This window comes from Pinus tabuliformis, chromosome 5_1, assembly GCF_031772625.1.
Source record: "Pinus tabuliformis cultivar Carrire ecotype Pingquan chromosome 5_1, CPIR1, whole genome shotgun sequence".
In the NCBI taxonomy this organism is placed as follows: Eukaryota; Viridiplantae; Streptophyta; class Pinopsida; order Pinales; family Pinaceae; genus Pinus; species Pinus tabuliformis.
This window is the reverse complement of record NC_142305.1, coordinates 394,711,114-394,735,222: the sequence shown is the minus strand read 5'-3', so window position 1 is coordinate 394,735,222 and position 24,109 is coordinate 394,711,114. Positions and strand designations below refer to the sequence as shown.

The 24,109-nt window shown below is 34.6% G+C and overlaps 1 protein-coding gene and 1 pseudogene across 1 annotated transcript; both read left to right on the top strand.

The window, feature by feature from the left end:
* The first annotated feature begins 8,775 nt into the window (after positions 1–8,775).
* LOC149165115 (putative pectinesterase/pectinesterase inhibitor 12) lies at positions 8,776–9,336 on the top strand. Its single transcript, XM_089429712.1, has one exon. The coding sequence runs from the start codon at positions 8,776–8,778 to the stop codon at positions 9,334–9,336; it is 561 nt and encodes a 186-aa protein (XP_089285838.1).
* Positions 9,337–23,158: 13,822 nt separating this feature from the next.
* LOC149165114 (pectinesterase pseudogene) lies at positions 23,159–23,841 on the top strand (annotated as a pseudogene).
* The last annotated feature ends 268 nt before the right edge of the window (positions 23,842–24,109 follow it).

The window sequence follows — 24,109 nt, the reverse complement described above, 5'->3', positions numbered from 1 at the left end:
GAAGGGACAACTTCAAGGCAAAGTTAAATGGTACGCTAGAGAGAAGGTGGAAGGACAAATTTCCTCACCTCAATTAGTAAAACAAATTGGGTACCAAAATCCTCCAAAAATGGGGAGGTGTGATCCGAATTGGATAATTATATTGTTTTTCATCCATATCGATGCATTTGAGGTGGAAAAAGTGGAGAGATCAGCTCATAGGACTGTTTTTACGAATGGGACCCAGTTTGGTGAAACAGGGTCTAAAACATTCTCGGAACATTTTGAAGCATCAAAGAACCTTTTTGGGGGGTAAAAATTTACCACTTTAGTGCACCTTTTCATGCTATTCAACACACAAATACCTTTCCAACGGCGCATGAATCATGTTAATCAGAGTCCGTATGCAAAAGTTTTGCCACTCATAAGCTAAAATTCCTATTTTCACACCTATAGTTTGGGAGGACGTTGCGTCAGATCCTATTATTCATGGAAAAGGGGATATCCATGTGTTTTTGATGTAAAAGACTCTAGAAGAGTCTATTTTGTAATGCTAGTTAAGAGTTGATGTAGTCATACTTAAACAATAGTTGGCTATCAGGTTGTGTTATAGCCGAGCCACTTGGAAGAAGAGGCATTCCATTCTTTCAAGAGAATTTTGTTCTATAGTTGAGCAAAGATAGTCATGAGAGATAGGAGGTAGAGCACACAGAGAGGATATGTGCACTGTAGCAGCCCACAGGCCATGGGAATTACATATTTCTAGACACAAAAAGGGAGCAAAGCGACCTCGCCTTCCAGTTGGGTTTTCTCCCGAAAGGGTTTCCCATGGAGCATATCTAGTGCCTTATGTGTGTGTGAGCCTATTTTTTCGTTCTCTACTTTTCTACATAATTCATATTCGCATGCATGCACTAATTATAGTTAAATCCAAAGATAGTAAAGTTTAATAAACTGTAATAGTGTAAAATTTTAGTATTTTAATATAATATTATTAGACCTGTTGTGACAAACTATCTAGTGGAATATCCACAACAGTTTATGGATCAATTGAAGCCATGAATTAACATTATAAATCCTATGAGTAATATTATACCCTATTAATATGAAACCTTAGATGAATAAACCTAAGGTATTCATACTATAACCTAAGGGAATAATAAACCCAAGGGATTAATATTATAAACCTAAGGTATATAAACCCTAAGATAAATATTATAAACCCTAAAATAAGCATGGCTCACCATGGTTTACCAAGGATTATTTTCATATTGATGCAATCTTTGTCCCAACGCAACATTGGACCATGGTTGATCATGATTGATTTTCATATGGAGATAATCTTTGCACAATACAACATTACACCATGGTTGATTTTCATTTTGAGAAAATATTTTTCAGAATGTGACATTGGACCATGGTTGACCATGATTATAAACCCTAGGGTTTATAATAAAACCAAGAATTAATATTATAAGCCCAAGGGATTAATACTAAAAACCCTAGGGATTATAAACCCAACGGAATAATATTAAACCCAAAGGATTAATATTATAAACTCAAGGTATATAAACCCTAAGATAAATATTATAAACCATAAAATAATCATCGTTCACCATGGTTTACCAAGGATCATCATCATCACTATTGCTTCACTGAGGTCATCATTATTGCACCACATAGATAATTATAGTTGCACCATTGCAACACCTTTATTGAGATCATTGCTACTCTTCCACTAAGATCATTGCTGCTCCTCCATTGAGACTTTCACCATAACACCGAGATCTTTATACTAAGATATGTATATATGTACCGAGATCTTCATCATGCTTATGACTATGTATTAACTATGATTACTTCTATGCTCAAATTATAGCTGCATCTTAAATGTATGCTGAGACAGAGAGTGATAATTTAAGATCCTCCTCTTCACAAGAATGTCGAGACTGTAAGTTGAGACAAAGGTATGCCAAGAGTATATTACTGAGAGATCTTCATTACACATATGTGGACAATGGGACTACATCTTAGTATGTCAAGACATTACTTCATTAAGACTATGAGGAGGCCGAGACATGATGCATGAGCATTCAGCCCAAGGAAAATCATTGTAAATAGTAGACAGAGGGGATCATACATTTTAGGAAATAGTTTTCCTAAGTATCAAGTAATGCAATATTTAGGCCTTTAAGTGTGATTTAATTAGATAATGGCAGAATATGTAAATGCTCTCAAAATAAATAAATGAGAAGATGAGTGGTAGAAGTCAAATCCAACTCTCTAGGAGCAAGAGAGAGTTTTTAGAAATTAATTAGAGTAGAAGTGGACCATTGAGCTGATAAGGGGAATTTTCTATTTTAAAATAGAGAAAAAGATGGAATGGATAAAGTCTCGAGGAGATTTATTTATCTGCCACATATGTATGCATGTAGCGAGCTTTAGGGATTTTGTTAGAGGATTGATTAGGTCATTCATAGTAATCTAATCCAAAGTTTCCATATAAATATATGTAAGCATACGAGCAAAGTAAGAAGAGGCCACTAATGTGAGAATCAGGCCTGCGTGAGACGGAGTTGTCTCGAATGTAATCTGTGATTTTATATTAATATATGCAAGATTGGTTCATGTCTGTGTCAGTATGCTTAAGAAGTATTTCATGTATGAATTACTTGTGAATTCGTAGGCTCTACAACAGGTTGCAGACAGAATTCTGAAGGACGCAGAGGAATGAAAATGATTCAGAGGAATCATATAGGGATCATTGAATCCAAGTGAAAGACAGAGTTTGCTTTGGAGAGGAGTTGTGAAGCAAGAATTCGCTAAGGAGTCCAGCCAGAGAAATCTGAACAGAGGAAGCTCAGAAGGAAGAGTTGTAGCGAATAACGAAGGAGGAAGAACCTCTGAAGAACCCAAAAGAGCTGCAGAAACCATTGAAAATGGCGTAAATTCTAAGTAAAGGGACAAGTGGAGAAATAAAGAATTGATTCTCAGCAGCCGTTGGATCTTAAAAGATCAACGGACACGAATGGATCACTAAATCACAATCAAAGGAGTAAGGTTGGCGATGGAATGGAGCGTAGCGATATACCGATAGCGATATCACCAATATGTGATAATCGGCGATCGGAGGTATCAACATCAGAGAATGGAGAATGGCGCGGTGGAGAGTCCAGCGATGAGCAGAACTGACGATATATGAATGCGGCTAAATAATATTTGAATTCCGCTATAAGGTTTCGAAGCGGAGTCCTCCATGTATTTCTTGTGTATTCTTTATAATTGTGATAAAGCGTTGTTGAGCCTTTTAAGTCTTAAACGATCCGATAGTCATATCGAAGTCGGAGGAGGGGTGATGGTACATATGTGTATGACCGTTGGACATTGCGATGGCCAATTGCGATGAGGTTTTACCTTGGGTTTCATGCGATAGTCGTACGGAAGGTAGAGGAAGACATATTTTGGGGAATTTTTCCTTTATAAAGGGATTTTATAAGGAAAAGCATGATAAAGCTTTCATGCGATAATATATATGTAACCAAGGCATATGAAAGGAGTATGGTTATCTATATATATATATATATATATATATATATATATATATATATATATATATATATAGATATATATATATATATATATATATATATATATATATATATATATATATATATATATATATATATATATATATATATATGGACTATGTTTCATGGGTTTTTAATTCCTGATAGGAGGTTTCAGGCGGGGTGATTGAAGTTCCTATGCACAGGAACTGATAAATGGGTCGTAACCAGTGATGGTTGAAAATTTGACTCCATGAAGAGTTAAATACCTGGGGCAAAGGTGTGGATGCATTGTTAATATGCATACTGTGGGTATATGCTAGGTAACCTAGCATCAGTTTGGCTAAGTATGGGTATATGCTAGGTTTACCCTGCACCAAGACATCACCAAAAAACACAGAGATCCTTATTCATCCACAACACTGAACTACTGTACTCATCCGATATTTCTAAACCATGGTACTTGTCCAATATTTCAAAGGATCCAAGTTCATATCATTCCTATAATGCAGATCCTTTTCACGCCTATATATAGTGGTTAGCCTTGTATATAAGCCGACATGAGAGAGGGAACCATTGTGTCTCTTTATTTGAGCCGACATGACTATTTTTTATTCATTTTACAGGTCGACATGACGCAAAGGATTGTGCTTATCATTTGGAGGGCTTCTTGACATTTCTATAGACTTGTATACATTAAGCATAAGCTCAAGAAGAGCTTCTTCATACATGACATTAACTCTTTGACTTAATAATAAATCCTAAGGCTCTCAATGGGAGCCACTAACAAATAAACCTATTGCTCATGAAACCCACGCAACAAGGCATACAAAAATAATTTTATTTCTTTTATTTCATCATTTACAAATATCATTTCATTATGAAGACTGAACCTAGTTACACCTTTTTCAACACAATGTCACATGTGACTAAGATTTTCTCAATATGAAAATTAACCATGGCCCAACGTCACATTGTCACAAAGATTGGCTCGATTTGAAAATCAATCATGCTCAAGGATGGTCAACCATGGTCGAACGCCACATTATGACAAATATTTTCTAAATATGAAAATGAACCATGGTCAACCATATTTATTTTAGGGTTTATAATATTTATATTTTAGTTTATATGCTTTGGGTTTATAATATTAATCCCTTGGGTTTGATATTATTGCCTTGGATTTATAATAACTTGGGGTTTTAGGATTAATCCCTTAGGTTTATTGTTCCATTGGGTTTATGATATCAATCCCTTGGGTATATTAATACCTTGGGTTTAAAATGTTAATTCCTAGGGTTTATTGATCCCATTTGTTTTTAATATTGATTCCTTTGTCGATCATTTAGGTTTATAATATTTATCCCTTGTGTTTACTAGTTCATTAGGTTTATAATATTAAACCCTCAGGTTTATTAGTCACTTCGGTTTATAATATTAATAATTCCTTGGGTTTATAATTTAATCCCTTATGTTTCTTAATCCTCTGAGTTTAAAATATTAATTCCGAACGTTTATTAATCACTTGGGTTTTTAATATTAGTTTGTTGAGTTTATTGATTCCTTTGGTTTATTAATCATTTGTATTTATAATATTAATCCATTGGGTTTATAATATTAATAATCCATTGGGTTTTAGCATTAATCGATTTCTCTAATTCTTTGGATCGATAATATTAATCCTTTGGGTTTATAATATTAATATTCTCTTGGGTTTATTAAACCCTAATATTAAGGGTTAAATATTAGTTCTAGGGTTTAATATTAATCCCTTAGGTTTATAATGTTTATCCCTTCTGTTTATTAATTAATTGGGTTTATAATATTTACAATCCCTAGGGTTTATTGATCCCTTGGGTTTATTAATCCATTGAGTTTAAAATATTAATTCCTAGGATTTATTAATCCCTTCGGTTTTAATATTGATCCCTTGGGTTTGTTGATCCCTTAGGTTCATAATATTTATCCCTTGGGTTTACTAACTCGTTGGTTTTATAATATTAATAATCTCATGAATTTATTAATCCCTTAGGTTTAAAATGTTAATTTTCATACAGTTTATTAATCCCATGTGTTTTTAATATTGATTCTTTTGGTTTGTTGATCCTTTATGTTTATAATATTTATCCCTTTGGTTTATAATATTAAAATTTTGGGTTTATTAGTGGCTTCAGTTTATAATATTAATAATTATGTGCCTTTATTAATCACTTGGGTTTAATTAATTTCTAAGGTTTATTAATCCCTTGTGTTTTTAATATTAATCTCTTGGGTTTTTTTATCACTTGGGTTTATAATATTAATAATTCGTTGAGTTTATAATTTAATCCCTTGGGTTTACTAATCCTTTCCGTTTATAATATTAGTCTATTGGATTTTGGATCCCTTGGATTTATAATATTATTAATCCCTTTAGTTTCTTATTTTTAAATAATAGTATAATATTTTTTTAGTTTAATATATAATCTAGATATTTTTAATTTACTTTAAATAAATATATGAAAGATATTAATAGTTATATTAATAAATATCTAATAATTATTCATTATATTGATGGGAGATAAATATGTATTATAAATAATAATGAAATATTATTATATGTGAATTGTATTATAGTTTGAGTTATAACTATTAATATATTAACAAAATTTTATAATATGTTATTATTACATATTTTACTATGTGTATATTATTAATATACACTAAGTAATTATATAAAATTTAGTGACAATTATATTCATAAATATATAATAATTATTGATGATAATATAATGGTGGCAATAAATACATATTGTTAATAATAACTAAATATTATTATTATGTTATAAGTGAATTATATTATAGTTTTAAATATAATTGTTAATATATTAACAAAATTATGTAATGACTAATATTATATTAATATACAAATAATGTTTATATACCGAATAGTTATTAATGCGACGGATGGAGGATATAAACATATAGACATATATCAACCCCATTGGTAAATGTGGTTGTAGATGTATAGTATATATCAGCCACATTACGTAAATGTGGTTGTGCTAGTTATAAGTACTTATAGGTACTTTAATATTCAAGGTATTAAGGAGATTTGTAATTCTTTCAATGTTTAATATGTATTTGATATATAGTATTTTAAAATTAATAATAATGAAAATAACAAAATATGCATATATAGAAAACTAAATATTCAATGTATATATAGAGAGAAAGAGAAATGTATAGCATTTTATAAAGATAGATGGTTTTTTTTTGTATTAACATTTTAATGTGGAGAATATGAATCATAAATAAAATATTTCAATGTCAACTACTTATAAATTATATAAAACAAGGAGGTCTCATACACCAACTTGGTGTCTGGGTTGGCTGTGACCTTAAAAATGGATATTATTATTATTATAAAACAAGTGAAAATAAAAAATATTATAATTAAAACATTTTTTTAATGTGTTGCTCAAAACCAACCTCGATCCATTTAACTATGGATCTACCAATACTAGTCCAAAAGAATAAAATCTCTAAAGGTGCAAAATTTTCCTTGAATTTTACATTAAAAAATGTTTGCATTTTGAGATATCTGATCCCTCTCAATCATTGGTTTATATATATATATATATATATATATATATATATATATATATATATGGGGAGAGAGATTAGATCATATTGACTTGATTTTTATATGTAGTGACATTTTAATGTCGAGATTGAGAGTCATAAATAAAATATTTTAATGTGAACTATTTATATATTATATAAAACAAGTGGAAAAAAAAAAAAAAAAAACTTATAGTTAAAATATTTGATTAGAGTGTTGGTCAAAACTAGCATAGATTCATCTTAACACTCGTATATATTATATAAGACAAGTGAACAAAAATAAATTTTTAAAGTTAAAAATTTACTATTGTGTTGCTCAATATTAGCATAGATTCATCATAATTCTAGATCTACCAAGAGCTTAGAGGAATCAAAGCTCCATATGTAAACCTTTACTCAAGTTTTACACTTAGAATGAGATTTGCAATTTGACAGATTTGATTCCTCTATATGCTTGGTAAATCTGGAATCAAAATGGTTCTATCCTAATTTAAATGTGAAATTTATAATTTCATTAATGTATTTTTATATACCCTAAAATAATTGTAGTATCACTTTATTTCTTTAATATATATTAGGTTTATTTAAATATTTTATTTTGGTTATTTACATTTCTTCATTTATCCTATAAAAATGTTTCACCAAAACATTATGACTTATTGATTATTTTACTTTTATTTATTTATGATAATTATAAATAAAATATTTTCATGTTCATATTAAAAACATAATTTTATATATAGAAAAAAATAAATAAATAAACAAACTGGAAAAATAATAATAATAATAATAATAATTATTATTATATTTTTATTTTTTATCAGCCTACATATATAACCTTATGGATATATGTTTTCTATTTCCAAATATGTGGCATTTATTCACATTTTAAAGTGGAGAATATAAAACATATATAATTTAATGTCAAAAATTTATAGTTAAAATAGTTTATCAATATAAATCTATAGATTTACGAATAGTCAAGAGAAATCAAATCTCTAAAAGTGCAAACCTTTCCTCAAATTTTTCATTTAAAAATCATTTGCAACTCGAAATATTTAATTATTTAATCACTTATGGGTAAATGAATTTACTAGTTGCATCACAATGAAACTCAATTATTTTTAAATTTTCAAAACTTTATATTATTACGGTATGCTATTAAACACAATATTACCATTTTTATTTTTAATTTATTTATTTTAGAAGTGTTTTGGGAAAAAGGATATTGAGTTTACATTAAGCATTTTGTGAAAAAAAGTTAATTTGGTATAATTTTATTTTTTACCCGTTTTTGAAAGGGTAAGTGAAAAAGGAGCAAGGTGGGTAATCAGCGTTGATTCAACGCACTTAACGGGAGAGGACCCGAATTCTGCAATGGCCTCTAGGAGGTATATGTCTCTGGTTTTCTTCGTAGTATTCTGTGTTTCAACAATGTCCAGAGTATTTGCAGCTGAACCATCGCAAACAGATTCCGCAGATCTCTGTAGGATGTCTCTCAGCGAAAACATTATGGAAGCACAACAAGTCTTCCAAATAGTTTCTGGTATCTCAAGCTGGTTATTCGGCGGAATACAACTACAAGCCCTTCAATATTGCATACAGTTGTTTGAGCTAATGTTAGATGATCTCAATAACTGCTAATGATTTGAACTGGAGGCAGGTGGCTGACATTCAGACTTGGGTGAGTGCAGCTCTTACTAATCAAGCTACCTGCATCCAAAGTCTACAGGAGGCTAACGGAAACGTGCAAAACACATTGAGTCCTAGTGTACATAATGTCTCACGAGGGTTGAGTAATTCTTTAGCGCTTGTTAACAATATTTCTATAATTGGCAAAGATTCGAAGAAGCCCCCATTACACAACCGACGTCTTTCATCCTATGCAGCGAAACAAAACCCTCATGATGATAAATTTCTTTCGCATTATGGATCCATGGAGGACGGGTTCCCTAAATGGTTGTCTGCTGCGGACCGAAGAAGGTTTCTTCAAACCTCTGAAGACGGCGATGCTTTAGGGTACAATGAGGTGACGGTGGCTCAGGACGGTAGTGGTAATTATACAACAATTACTGAAGCGCTGACTGCTGCTCCAAACAATAGTTTAGATAGATATGTAATATACATCAGAGAGGGAATCTACTGTGAATGTATCGAGGTTCCCATATACCAGACGCTATTGTGATCACTGGTAATAGAAGCGTTGCTGACAGATGGACTACTTACAGCTCTGCAACATTTGGTAGTCTGCTTTACTCGTTTTTGTGATAATTTGAAATTTTTAATTTTTCCTACTGCAAGGCGCAGTAAAGGTTTTGTTTTTTAGTAAAGGATCAATCCTGGAGTTTCCAAAAAAAGTGTTGCATTTCGGCTCAAAGGGTTATTTGATATTTATGTCCTTAATTGTATTCTTCGAAACTCATTGCTGTGTTGGGTCGATAGGTGGATTTTAGGTTATAGTTTTCTTAGCCTATGGTATAAATCTTTCAACAACGATTCTGCATGCGGAAAAACTAAATGAATAGTTGAAACTTAATGCCCAGGAATATAAATTACCTCCAGCCATTGGTGAAGTTTTTGATGCAAAACTCAGTCCACTTGCTTCTTTTCTGAAAACAACGCTCCATCTTCTATCCAAGAAGAAGAAAAGATTAAGAAAATCTGAAGGCACTTCCAAGCTCTGCTCTCTCAGCTAGATGGTGTAAAAAACTGAAGGGAATTGAGATGCTAGCTTGGGGACCAAACAGATAAATTTATAGCCAAGCTTCTGATGGCTATGTGTCAGGTGTTGATCAAGGTAGAGAACTCCAGATGGAGTAATGGACCACTTCAGTAGCTCCCAACAATAAATTTATTAACTGCAGTTGATTTCCTTAATTTAAGGAAATTACTGCAGTTGGTTTCCAGAAATTAAGGAAAGACTGCAGTTTAGTTCCATAATTGTAGGCAGCATTTGTTAAAATAATTAATGGAGCTTAACATTCTCCCACTTGGTCCATACTTCCAAACTTAATGTCTCAACTTAAAACCCATTGATAATCTGTATTAAGTAATAGATACATGAATCATGGCGATAAGTCCTCTAATAACGAGTATTATCTTCCATGTATTACTATGTATTTATTCTTATTATAATTTATGTGGCAACAATTTCTTAATGAATAAACCTTATGTTTATTCTTGGTCCTTCTTAAATGAATTTTCTCAAATCAACTTAAAGTGCACATAAATATGAGAAAAAACATCACAATAATTAAGAATTTCATTAAAATAACATTGTCCATACAATGAGAAACTACATAATGGAACCAAGTCCCATATTCATTACATGATCCTTGAATTTAAACGGTGGCATGCCCTTAGTCAAAGGATCAGCGATCATCAACTCAGTGCTGACGTGCTCAATGACCACTTTCTTTTCTTTAACTCGTTCCCTTATAGCTAAATACTTAATGTCGATGTGTTTATTTCGACTCCCACTTTTGTTGTTTTTAGCCATAAAAACAGCAGCTGAATTATCACAATATATTCTCAATGGCTTAGAGATAGAATCCATAATTCTAAGCCCAGAAATGAAACTCTTAAGCCATACACCATGTAAAGTAGCCTCAAAACAGGAGACGAACTCGGCTTCCATAGTGGAAGTGGCAATCAAGGTCTGCTTGGCACTCCTCCATGATACAGCTCCACCGGCCATCATAAAAATGTAACCTGATGTTGATTTCCGTGAATCAACACATCCAGCAAAGTCAGAATCTGAGTAGCCAATTACTTCCAAGTTGTCCGTCCGTCTATACATAAGCATGTAGTCTTTGGTTCCTTGAAGGTACCTCATTACTTTCTTTGCAGCTCTTCAGTGGTCTAAACCTGGATCACTCTGATATCGTCCCAACATTCTCACAACAAATGCAATGTCAGGTCTTGTGCAGACTTGAGCATACATTAGGCTTCCGACAGCAGAAGCATATGGAATGTTCTTCATTTGTTCCCTTTCAAGGTCGTTCTTCGGGCATTGGTTCAAATTGAACCTATCAACCTTCACAATGGGAGCTACACTTGGTGAACAATCCTTCATCCGAAATCTCTCTAAAATTTTATTAATATAGGTTTCCTGTGACAGACCCAAGATGCCTCAAAATCTGTCTCTATGGATCTTAATGCCAATGACATAAGATGCCTCACCCATATCCTTCATATCAAAATTTTTAGAGAGGAATAGTTTCACCTCATGTAGCAAACCCTTATCATTGGTTGCTAGCAAAATGTCATCCACATATAAAACAAGAAAACAAATTTTACTCCCACTAACTTTCAGGTATATACATTGATCCATAATTTTTTCTACAAAACCAAAAGAAGAAATTACATTATGGAATTTCAAATACCATTGGCGGGATGCTTGTTTTAAACCATATAATGACTTCTTGAGCTTGCAAACCAATTGCTCACCATCACTAGAGGGGAATCCTTCAGGTTGTTTCATGTAAACCTCCTCCTCTAGATCTCCATTAAGAAAAGCCGTTTTCACATCCATTTGTTGCAACTCTAAGTCAAAATGGGCTACTAATGCCATAATTATGCGCAAGGAATCTTTCTTAGATACAGGAGAAAAAGTCTCCGTGTAGTCGATTCCTTCTTTCTGAGTGAATCCCTTAGCAACAAGTCTTGCCTTGTATCTCTCAATGTTGCCCAATGAGTCTTTCTTTGTCTTAAAGACCCATTTACATCCAATGGCTTTTTGATGAAAGCAGCAGCATTAGAATGAAACAACCTAAAGCGCAAAATAGATCTGCTCTCAGTAATCGACTTTGTTCTTATTCGAACGAAAGTCCTTTCATATAATTTACAAATCTCCTTAGCAAACTTTGCAAAACCTCTATAAATTATTTACTAACTGTTCACTCGCATTTCTAAACGCCTTTTATATGCAACCTTCATGTAAACACTGCGCTGACAAATTAATCGATTGAACAGTTCCATCCGCTTCGAAATCGATTTACATATGCACACCACGGGCAGCTCCGATACCAACAATAATGTATCTGAAATTCCTTAATTCAATCTGCAATTAACAGACCTTAGTTTACATACATATCAATCTGCTACACTTCTAAAATGCCCATCTACCAACATAAATACTCTGTTTTCCTGATGAACAAGAGCGCGAAGGCGATCCATACAATATAGGCCAAAGCCATCTTGCTAACCTGCTTCGTTGTCATCTCTGCTACTGTTTATAAAAACGTTGAGATCTTTATTTCAAGAATTTATCTATGCTTCCTATAAAACGAAACGAAGAACAAAGACCCGCAACACCTATCTGTGCATGACAGTTTTCTTTTAAATCAAAACTCAGTGAATGAGAAACATCATAAACTCAGTTTATCTACGCAGCACCGGTCATCCCATTATTATTTGAAACGCAGGTCCGTATTTTACATGAGATCTGGATAAAAAAATAACGAAAACAAAACGCTGGTTTAACACACAGCGTCAGGCCTATAAAGACATTGGTATTTAAATAAAAAAAACCCACACTATCTATCCCTCTACGAGCCAATTCCAGAACCTCATATATAATTACATAATGCGCCTTTTATTTGTAGAATTCCCTAACCTATCTCCGTTATAATTGCAACGAACTTTGAAATTGAATAGGCACCATCCTAACCAGTCCCATAAGTCTTTAACAGAGTAATCAATTTTCTAACCAATTCCCATACATATGTTTTTAATAGCAGTCAACCGCAGACTACTTTTCGCCACTTTTCTTCAATCCAGTTCCCCCAAAAGCTACTTTTTCGTGCTGCTTTCGCGTTCAGCTCCTTCAAAGCCTTGCCTTCACTAACTGATCCATACTCCCGTTGTAAACAAGAAAGCCGTCGAATTCGAAACGGCAACAGTGGCGCGATGGACTTTACCGGTTCACTATTTCCCAGATTTCATGCGATCTGAATCAAGATTGCCCACAGGAATCGCGTTGACACGCTCCAAGAGATCTTCAGTTTACAATTAATTGCCACCAGAATCGCGCCTTCTTTAGCTTCTGTTATACCACTAATTACTCTAACAGATAGATAAGGTGATTCTCCATAAATTTATTCCAACAGAAATATTAAGATGCGCCTAACAAATCAAATACTAAATGGAGGAATTTCACTTATTACAATAACAAACTAATTATGAAATCGACTCTAAAATTAACAGCAAATGAAATCCAATTTGTCAAGCCACAACATGTGGGCAATTTCCCACATTGCTGGCCCATCCCGATGCTCCTGCATCAGACTCCCGGGGAAGAAAACTGATCTAGTGGTTGTTTGGAATTGATCCCCATTCTCTGGAGCTCTGCTGACGTCCTCTACTGGTTCCTCTTTCCACTTGGTCAAACACTGATAATGAGTCGGACTCCTGGTTCTCTTTAGCGCTTTCTTTTTCCTTTTTCCTGCTTTGGACTTTCGTCTGTTATGGCGTCTCTTTGTGGTTCTTCTTCTGACTTTTAGTATAGGTACCATTCTGCAATACATGACTAAATCACCTGTTTGGAATTCCTTTTTCCGCCTCCTCATATCTGCTCGCTGCTTGTCCTTGCTACTGCATTCCCGCCATCTGCTTTTGACATCTCCCTCAAATATGCTTCTAGGAGTTAGCCAATTCACATCTACTTGGATTTTCTTCGGATCCAATTTCAGCCCTTCTTTAGAGACTGCATATTCCTTCAAATCTTCATTCTTCACCCTGATGGTGATTTTATATAAGGCTCGAGAATTTGGATTCATGCGCCATTCAACTTCTTTCTTCGGACTGAGTGCTATTGGCACAGCACATGGATTAAGGCTTTCACTGATTAGCCATTTATCCATCAACTCTTTCACTTGTGTTCCAGCTTCGACATTTTCCTGCATTACCCTGTAGGCTACTTTATTCGACAAACTGACTCCCGATATTAGATCATTATGTTCACTAATACTCCTGATGGGTAACAACTCATCCACAACAATATCAGCACAATCATTCAAGAAATTCTGAATTTCTTCAGGTAAATCTTCTAAATTTGTAGAAGTTAAAATTACCCTGGTTTTGCCAACACTAGCAAGATGCATCTCCTTACCCTTCTCATTTTCCTGCAACAGGATCTTCTCATTCATCAATGTAACACTATTCCCAGCTGCTTCAACGTTCAACGACAGTAGTGTATGCTTATTCCCATCTTTTTCCAAAGTATAAGTATTTCTTCTGCCATCATGAATGGCATTTCGGTCAAACTGCCAGGGCCTTCCAAGCAATATGTGGCATACATCTATCGGCATTACATCACATAAAATGACATCCTTATAAGTACCAATCTGAAATTCAACTTGACATTGTTCAGTTACAAAAATTTGATGGCCTTTCTGAAGCCACAATACTTTATAAGGAGTGGGGTGTACTGTTCTCTCCAACTTCAACTTGTCCACCATCTCTGTAGAAACAAGGTTGTCAGTACTACCGCTATCAATTATCAACTTGCAACACTTACCCTTGGACTTACATACAGTTCTGAATAAAGTTTTCCTTTGAACTGGTTCTTTGGCTTCCTTAGCTCCTTCCAGTAATACCCTCTTCAGCAATAGGGACTCTCCGTCTTCTGGTGGTTCCTCTTTAGCTTCAGGTTGAGGAATCTCTTCCTTGGCTTCTGCAACATTCACGTTGCGCTGGTTTGCTGATCTCTGATGAGGACAATCCCATTGTACATGTCCCCATTCACCACATGCAAAGCACCGAACATCTCTTCCTCGGCCTCTGCCTCTGGGCACAAACCTTCCACGGCCAAAATCTCCTCTTTGTGGTGCTCTATTGCTCGTACTCCCTGCCTCATTCTGAGAGTGTTGAACTTTGGATTCAAGTATCCTTCCTTCTTTTGCTGGATTCTTACCTCTGTTCCTCTGGTTTTGTTTGCGCAAGAGTTTTTCCTCTGCCTTCAAGGTTGCTTGAAAGGCATCCTCAACAGTTTTCAAACTTAACAGGCTGATCTCATCTTGGATCTCATACCTTAGCCCATTAATATACCTGGCTACTTTCTCCAGATCATCTTCTACATGCCCTGTTCTGATATTTAACCTGTAAAATTCTTCAGTGTATTCTTTAACAGACATTCATTTCTGCTTTAAATTTTGCATCTACTTAAAAAGATTCAAATGATAGTCTTTAGGCAAAAACTTGGCTTTCAGTTTGCTTACCATTTTATCCCACTGCTTGATCTTAGATTTCCCCTTTCGCGTTCTTGATGTTTGTAACTCGTCCCACCAGATGGCTGCATGGCCCTTCAGTCTAGTGACTGCAAACTTCACCCTCTTATTCTCCTCAATCTCTTCATAATCGAAATACTAATCTATGGATCTGATCCAATCCATGAGCTCCTCAGCATTTAAACTTCCTTCATACATAGGAATTTCTATCTTGGGTTTGCTTCCAACTTTTGCCAGCATCTTGAGGACTTTGGCAGTTTCATTTTCTTCTCCTGCTTCCGCTTCTTCCTCAGATTCTTAGGAAGAACTCTCAGCTCCCTCATCAAGTGCTCTTCTCTGGGCTGTTTCCATTGTCTCCATTCGTTCACGCAGTCTTCACACTTCTTCTATCAGGACTGCATTTGGTTCTGGTCTTCCCCGACCAATTCCTCGCCTTGGCGGCATCTTAGCTGCAACCCCTGTATCTTTTGGCTCTGATACCAAAAATGATGAAAGCAGCAGCGTTAGAATGAAACAACCTAAAGCGCAAAATAGATATGCTCTCAGTAATCGACTTTGTTCTTATTCGAACGAAAGTCCTTTCATATAATTTACAAATCTCCTTAGCAAACTTTGCAAAACCTCTATAAATTATTTACTAACTGTTCACTCACATTTCTAAATGCCTTTTATATGCAACCTTCATGTAAACACTGCGCTGACAAATTAATCGATTGAACAGTTCCATCCGCTTCGAAATCGATTTACATATGCACACCACGGGCAGCTCTGATACCAACAATAATGTACGTGAAATTCCTTAATTCAATCTGCAATTAACAGACCTTAGTTTACATACATATCAATCTGCTACACTTCTAAAATGCCCATCTACCAACATAAATACTCTGTTTTCCTGATGAACAAGAGCGCGAAGGCGATCCATACAATATAGGCCAAAGCCATCTTGCTAACCTGCTTCGTTGTCATCTCTGCTACTGTTTATAAAAACGTTGAGATCTTTATTTCAAGAATTTATCTATGCTTCCTATAAAACGAAACGAAGAACAAAGACCCGCAACACCTATCTGTGCATGATAGTTTTCTTTTAAATCAAAACTTAGTGAATGAGAAACATCATAAACTCAGTTTATCTACGCAGCACCGGTCATCCCATTATTATTTGAAACGCAGGTCCGTATTTTACATGAGATCTGGATAAAAAAAATAACGAAAACAAAACGCTGGTTTAACACACAGAGTCAGGCCTATAAAGACATTGGTATTTAAATAAAAAAAACCCACACTATCTATCCCTCTACGAGCCAATTCTAGAACCTCATATATAATTACATAATGCGCCTTTTATTTGTAGAATTCCCTAACCTATCTCCGTTATAATTGCAACGAACTTTGAAATTGAATAGGCACCATCCTAACCAGTCCCATAAGTCTTTAACAGAGTAATCACTTTTCTAACCAATTCCCATACATATGTTTTTAATAGCAGTCAACCGCAGACTACTTTTCGCCACTTTTCTTCAATCCAGTTCCCCCAAAAGCTACTTTTTCGTGCTGCTTTCGCGTTCAGCTCCTTCAAAGCCTTGCCTTCACTAACTGATCCATACTCCCGTTGTAAACAAGAAAGCCGTCGAATTCGAAACGGCAACAGTGGCGCGATGGACTTTACCGGTTCACTATTTCCCAGATTTCATGCGATCTGAATCAAGATTGCCCACAGGAATCGCGTTGACACACTCCAAGAGATCTTCAGTTTACAATTAATTGCCACCAGAATCGCGCCTTCTTTAGCTTCTGTTATACCACTAATTACTCTAACAGATAGATAAGGTGATTCTCCATAAATTTATTCCAACAGAAATATTAAGATGGGCCTAACAAATCAAATACTAAATGGAGGAATTTCACTTATTACAATAACAAACTAATTATGAAATCGACTCTAAAATTAACAGCAAATGAAATCCAATTTATCAAGCCACAACATGTGGGAAATTTCCCACATTGCTGGCCCATCCCGATGCTCCTGCATCACTTTTGCACCATTAGGCAACTCAACAAGATCCCAGACTTAGTTACTCTTTATGGAATTCATCTCTTCCTTCATGGCATTGTACCATAGTTCTGATTCTTTGCAACTCATGGCTTGTGAAAATGACTCGGGATCATTTTCGGCTCCAATGTTGTAGTCAGATTCTTGTAGATACACAACATACTCATTAAGAATTGCTGATCTCTTAGGTCTAGTAGATCTTCTTAATGTTGTACCATCATCTTCCTGAGAAGTATGTGGTTCAACTTGTTGTTCAAAAGTTCTTGGCAACTCTTGAACTCCTTGATCTACTAGAATATCGTCAGCAGCTTATGGAACTTCAACAATTGGTTGTTCAACACCAATTTGTACTTGAGGGGTGCTATGAACAATAACCAATATATTACTTGAAGTGGAAGGTTGAGATTCTGAATGATCCTTCTCAGAAACTATGTTTCTGGTTTGATCGCTCCCACTGATCAAGTCATTTTGAAGAAACTTTGCATTTCTTGATTCCACAATCCTAGTGTTGTGAGATGGACAATAAAATCTGTAACCTTTAGACCTTTCAGCATATCCAATGAAATACCCACTAATGGTCCTTGGGTCCAGCTTCTTCTCTTGTGGATTATAAATTCTCACTTCAGACGGGCATCCCCAAACGCGCATATGTCGCAAACTCGGTGTCCAACCTTTCCATAATTCAAATGGCGTTTTAGGAACTGCCTTGGTTGAAACTCGATTTAATATATACACTGTCGTCTTAAGTGCTTCAGTCCACAAGGATTTAGGAAGATTGGAGCTGCTAAGCATACTTCGCACCATGTCCAATAATGTTCGATTTCTTCTTTCTGCTACACCATTCTGGTCGGGTGAACCAGGCATGGTGTATTGGGCAACGATCCCATGCTCTTGAAGAAATTTAGCAAATGGCCCAGGTGCTTGTCCATCTTCTGTGTATCTACCATAATATTCTCCACCTCTATCTGATCTCACGATCTTAATTTACTTGCCGCATTGTTTCTCTACTTCAGCCTTAAATATCTTAAAGGCATCTAATGCTTCGCTCCTTTTATGAAGCATGTAGAGATACATGTATCGTGAGTAATCATCTATAAAGGAGATGAAGTATCTCTGACCATGTAAGTCCATGTCTGGACTACATATATCAATATGTATGATTTCTAATATGTCCGAACTCCTATTGGCACCTTTCTTTGACTTGTTGGTCTACTTTCCCTTTATGCAGTCCACACAAGTCTCAAAATCAGTAAAATCTAGAGTATTAAGTATTCCTTCATTTACCAATCTTTTAATTCTATCTATGGAGATATGACCTAGTCTCCGGTGCCATAATTTAGAGGAATCTTCATTAATAACACATATTTTAGTGCCAGTGTGAACATGCATTGAATCATAAGTGACATTGTTTTGTAAATTAATGTAGTAAAGACCATTAGACAAAATACCATTCCCAACATAATCAGATTTATAGAATAGACTAAAAGATTTTTCTGAAAAGTTTAAGGAATATCCAAAAGGTACAAGCCTTGAAACTGAAATCAAGTTTCTAGAAAAACTTGGAACATAAAAGGTCTTTTCTAATTCCAAAACAAAGCCACTACTTAAAGTTAAATAACATGTTCCTATAGCTTCCACATGCGAGCCCATCTTGTTTCCTGATAAGATGCTTTGCTCACTTCCCACTGGCTTCCTTAGGTTTTGCAAACCCTGCAAGGAATTCGAAATGTGAATTGTTGATCCAGAATCAATCCACCATGTGTTAATATTAACGTTAACCATATTAGATTCATAACAAACAAATGAGATTAAATTACCATTGTCCGCAAGCCATTTCTGAAATTTGGCGCATTCCTTCTTCATGTGTCCCTTCTTTTTACAGAAAAAACACTTGGAATCCTTCTTGATATCGGCTTGGGGAGGTACTTTACCTTTCCCTTTCCGATTGGCTTGAGATTTTCCATTTCCATGCGTTGCCAGCATTGCACTCTCTCCCAGTTCCATCACCAGTCTCTCTTCCTCTTGAACACACATGGTCATGAGTTCATTAATTGACCATTTATCCTTATGTGTGTTGTATGAGATTTTGAAAGGTCCATATTGGTGCGGAAGGGTGTTCAGGATGTAGTGCACTAGGAAGGACTCCGATATATCAACCTCGAGTTTTTTCAATTGAGCCACAGTGTCCCTCATCTGCATGATGTGCTCGCGCACACCTTTCACACTGGTGAGCCTTAGGGATGAGAACTTCATGATTAGGATGCTTGCTAGTGCCTTGTCTGAAGTGACAAATTGATCATCAATGGCCTTCAACAAGTCTCGTACCTTTTCATGCTGATCAACGGAACCACGAATATCAGCTGAAATTTTAGTCTTAATGAACATCATGCTTAGACGATTGGATCGCTCCCATCATTCATAAAGCGTGACATCCGCTGCAGTGTTGGTATTAGTGAGTGCCGATGGTTCATCTTTCCTAATAGCATAATCTATGTCCATCCACCCCAAATGAAGGAGAATCCTCTCCTTCCAAATCTTATAGTTATCTCCCTTAAGTTCGGGAATGTCACAACGAATTTCAGAGAAATTTGCAGGTTGTACAACTGCAAAATTTAAAAAAAAAACACATGTTTATGTTAAAATTGAGGCTTAATAAAATTTCATGTTTTACCAATGTAAATCATGCTCAAAATTGAATCTAATGACATAAAATTGCCTGTGGGCTAAATTTTTAATTCAAGCAGATTCAATTATTCATTGTTTTGAACTTTATGATAAAACTATTAATTCATAACTCATGTGGGTAGGTTATGAAATTTTATCCTAATTAATTACATAAATATAATAAAAATTCATGTGGGATAAAATTTATTATATTTAGTCTAATTAATTACAATTTAATGTCTAAATAATCTTTATGTGATCTAACCAATCAAAATATATAATTTTAATTAATTAAAGATGCTGTGGCTATTCTCTAATTAATTAAAATTATATGGATCACTAGACATTATCCATTATAAATTGCATAAACAAAAAATTTCTTATAAAATTATAAACATTTCTTTAACCAGAGTAAAACTCATTAAAATAATAATACAATCTAACCATTCAAAATTATTAATAAAAAAAAATTTAAAACTGCGTCCCACTTTCCAAATTGGGATAATTTTACAGCATCATAAAACTGAAATTCATTAAAGAAAATGCCAAGAACAGTGCCAATGTAATATCAGAATGTAATCTCTGATATTTGCATAATATTATAACTATGGCACAAAATTCCTACATGCTTTGATCTTGAAAGTTTCAACACCTATATTGTTTAGGATGTATAGCACATCAAAATATCACCGTTATTGCACTGTGCAAGTCTCATAGTTTATAGCTTCTGAATCACTGAAATAGATAGGTTATGAGAAAAACAATATTAAAAAGTTATCGAACTGTCGACAAAATTATAATTTATCTTTATTCCTGCGTGTTAAGGCAGAGCCTCCTCGAGAGGAAAATTGGAAATGGGCTCCAAAACAAGTAAATGTTACCAACAAATATATACCATGTATAAACATGATGTACGACTAAATAAGGAATGATTTTAGCGAGGATGGAAATGTGGGTCTCTGCAATTTCGGTTGTGAAAACGCATAAAATATGAATGCAGGGATATAAGGGCCGAGCAGATTCCGAAGAATACGTTTCTCTAGGCGGGCAGCAAACATTTGTATTTGCTATAGAATATTCATGCAATCCTCGAAGTCTCAAGTAGGCTTTTACCATCTAACACTTCCCAACAATTGAATCGGAAATCTCTGAGATTTAACTGAGTTTTCAATGGCACATTGCTGTAGGTGCATATTTCTTGGATTTAATATCAAAATAAGAATACGCAGTAATATCAAATGCTCCAGAACTCTTCCAAACAACAATGTATTATATAAAACCAACTCAGAAATAAATAAACTACTTCAAAATATTCGAATCCAACCAAGGCAGAGATAAATAAACATTCGCTCTCATACCAAAATATAAATCTTTCAACAACGATTCTGCATGCGGAAAAACTGAATGAATAGTTGAAACTTAATGCCCAGGAATATAAATTACCTCCAGCCATTGGTGAAGTTTTTGATGCAAAACTCAATGCACTTGCTTCTTTTCTGAAAACAACGCTCCAACTTCTATCCAAGAAGAAGAAAAAATTAAGAAAATCTGAAGGCACTTCCAAGCTCTGCTCTCTCAGCTAGATGGTGTAAAAAACTGAAAGGAATTGAGATGCTAACTTGGGGACCAAACAGATAAATTTATAGCCAAGCTTCCATCAAGCTTCTGATGGCTATGTGTCAAGTGTTCCACAGATCAAGGTAAAGAACTCCAGATGGAGTAATGGACCACTTCAGTAGCTCCCAACAATAAATTTATTAACTGTAGTTGATTTCCTTAATTTAAGGAAATTACTGCAGTTGGTTTCCAGAAATTAAAGAAAAACTGCGGTTTAGTTCCATAATTGTAATCAGCATTTGTTAAAATAATTAATAAAGCTTAACACATGGTAGTGTGGCATTTTAACATATAATTAAGTTTTTAAATAAAGTTGGGATGCTTCATTTTAACGGGTTTGAAGTGACCAATCAAAACTTCATTGCCTTCCCTAAACGAGCTTGGCAGGATGGTCATGAAAATAAAGTTATCATGGTCGAGAGAAAAAGATGTTTCAGCGGAATTTTGTTACAATGGTAAATGGGTCTTGTGAATAATTTTATTATTATTTTAGTATTATTATTTAGTTAATTTAGAAATATAAATTAAATAATCTGTAAATTTAAAAAATAAAAATAAAAATTATTTGATAATATATTTAATAATTTCAATATTAAAAATTAACTAAATTATAATTTAATTTTAAATTATTATTAATAATTTTATATATATACAATAACAGAAAAAGAACATGCTACAAGATTTTTAATTATAAAGGTTCATTCCTTTTTACTGTAGAAATTCTTAACTTATAAATGAATTTTATTACAATACTATGGGTCAATACCAAGGTTTCCTAATACCATGTGTACAAAAAACCATAAACTCAAAGTTATATGATACAGGTTTATAAGACATTTTTTTTAATTAATCAATTTAATTAAAAATGTGATAATTAGTTTCGAGATAAATTTTAACTTTGATTTGTGGCTACCACTAAAAATATTTCTACAATACGAAGCTAAATCCGTACTATCTACCTAATAACACAAAACTAGAAAATGTTGGCCAAAGAGTTCCTAATCAAAACTAGAAAATGTAAGAAAACAACTCCCTAATCAAAACTAAAACATGTAAGCCAAACCTTACTTAATCACTAATAATAATAATAACAAATAAAAAAAACTCATCTTCATTTCATTTAAGAAAATGAACCATATATTCTAACACTGGTGCCCTTCCCCTTTACGGACCACCAGGTGGGCAGGAGTGAAAGCCTTCCCCTTTGCGGAACACCAAGTTAATAACCCAAGATCCACAGGCATCTTGCAAGAGTGAAAGCCTTCCCCTTACATGATTTCCCTTGAATAAAAATAATAAATCAACCTGCACTGAAAAAAAATTTGAAATATTTTAAATTTACCGATTAAAATATCTACGATCAAAATACAAAATACCTACCATGAATGTCATGTAAATTTCCGTATTATATCATGACGTGAAATCTTTGTGTATTGCAGCTACAGTGGGGCAAGACTTTATGGCTAAGGACATCACCTTTGAAAACACGGCGGGCCCAGAGAAGTATCAAGCTGTAGCGGTAAGAGTTGGGTCGGATCTATCGGCATTCTACCGCTGCAGCTTCAAAGGCTACCAAGACACACTGTACGCACACTCCCTTCGACAATTCTACAGGGAATGCGACATTTACGGCACAGTTGATCCTATCTTCGGCAACGCAGCAGTCGTGTTTCAAAACTGCAATCTGCTCGCCAGAAAACCAATCGATAATCAAGTTAATTGTTTTACAGCACAAGGAAGAGACGATCCAAATCAAAACACTGGAATCTCTATTCAAAACTGCACCGTCTCTGCTGCCCCCGATCTGGTTCCTGTGAAGAGCTCTTTCCAAACATTCCTGGGAAGGCCATGGAAAAATTACTCTCGCACAGTTTATATCCAGTCATATATTGATGATGTGGTGGATCCGGCGGGTTGGGTAGAATGGTCCGGAGACTTTGCACTGACCACTCTCTATCATGGAGAATACATGAACTGGGAACCCGGGGCCTCAATGGGAGGGCGAGTTCGATGGCCTGGTTTTCATGACATGAACATTTATGATGTTCAAAATTTTACTGTGGTTAATTTCATCTCTGGGGATGCCTGGATACACAATGTGCCCTTTGATGTGGGTGAATGGAAGTAATAAATTGTGTGGAAGAGTAACCACATGGTCAATCCGTAACTGCCAGGCCTAATCTACTGAGACCCAGTGTCAAACCTCATAGCTGCCACTATAACACCAAGAGCATAACCAACCACCTACAAGTCGGGCTTATACTAAGTTCCTATGATTTTAGCAAGAGTAGAAGAGTAATAACTTTTGTTGTGAGAGACAGGGTATAAATTTTATGAGTATTACCAGTCAATTAATTTTTTGTAATGATGGTTTTCCTTTTTAAAATTAATAATGG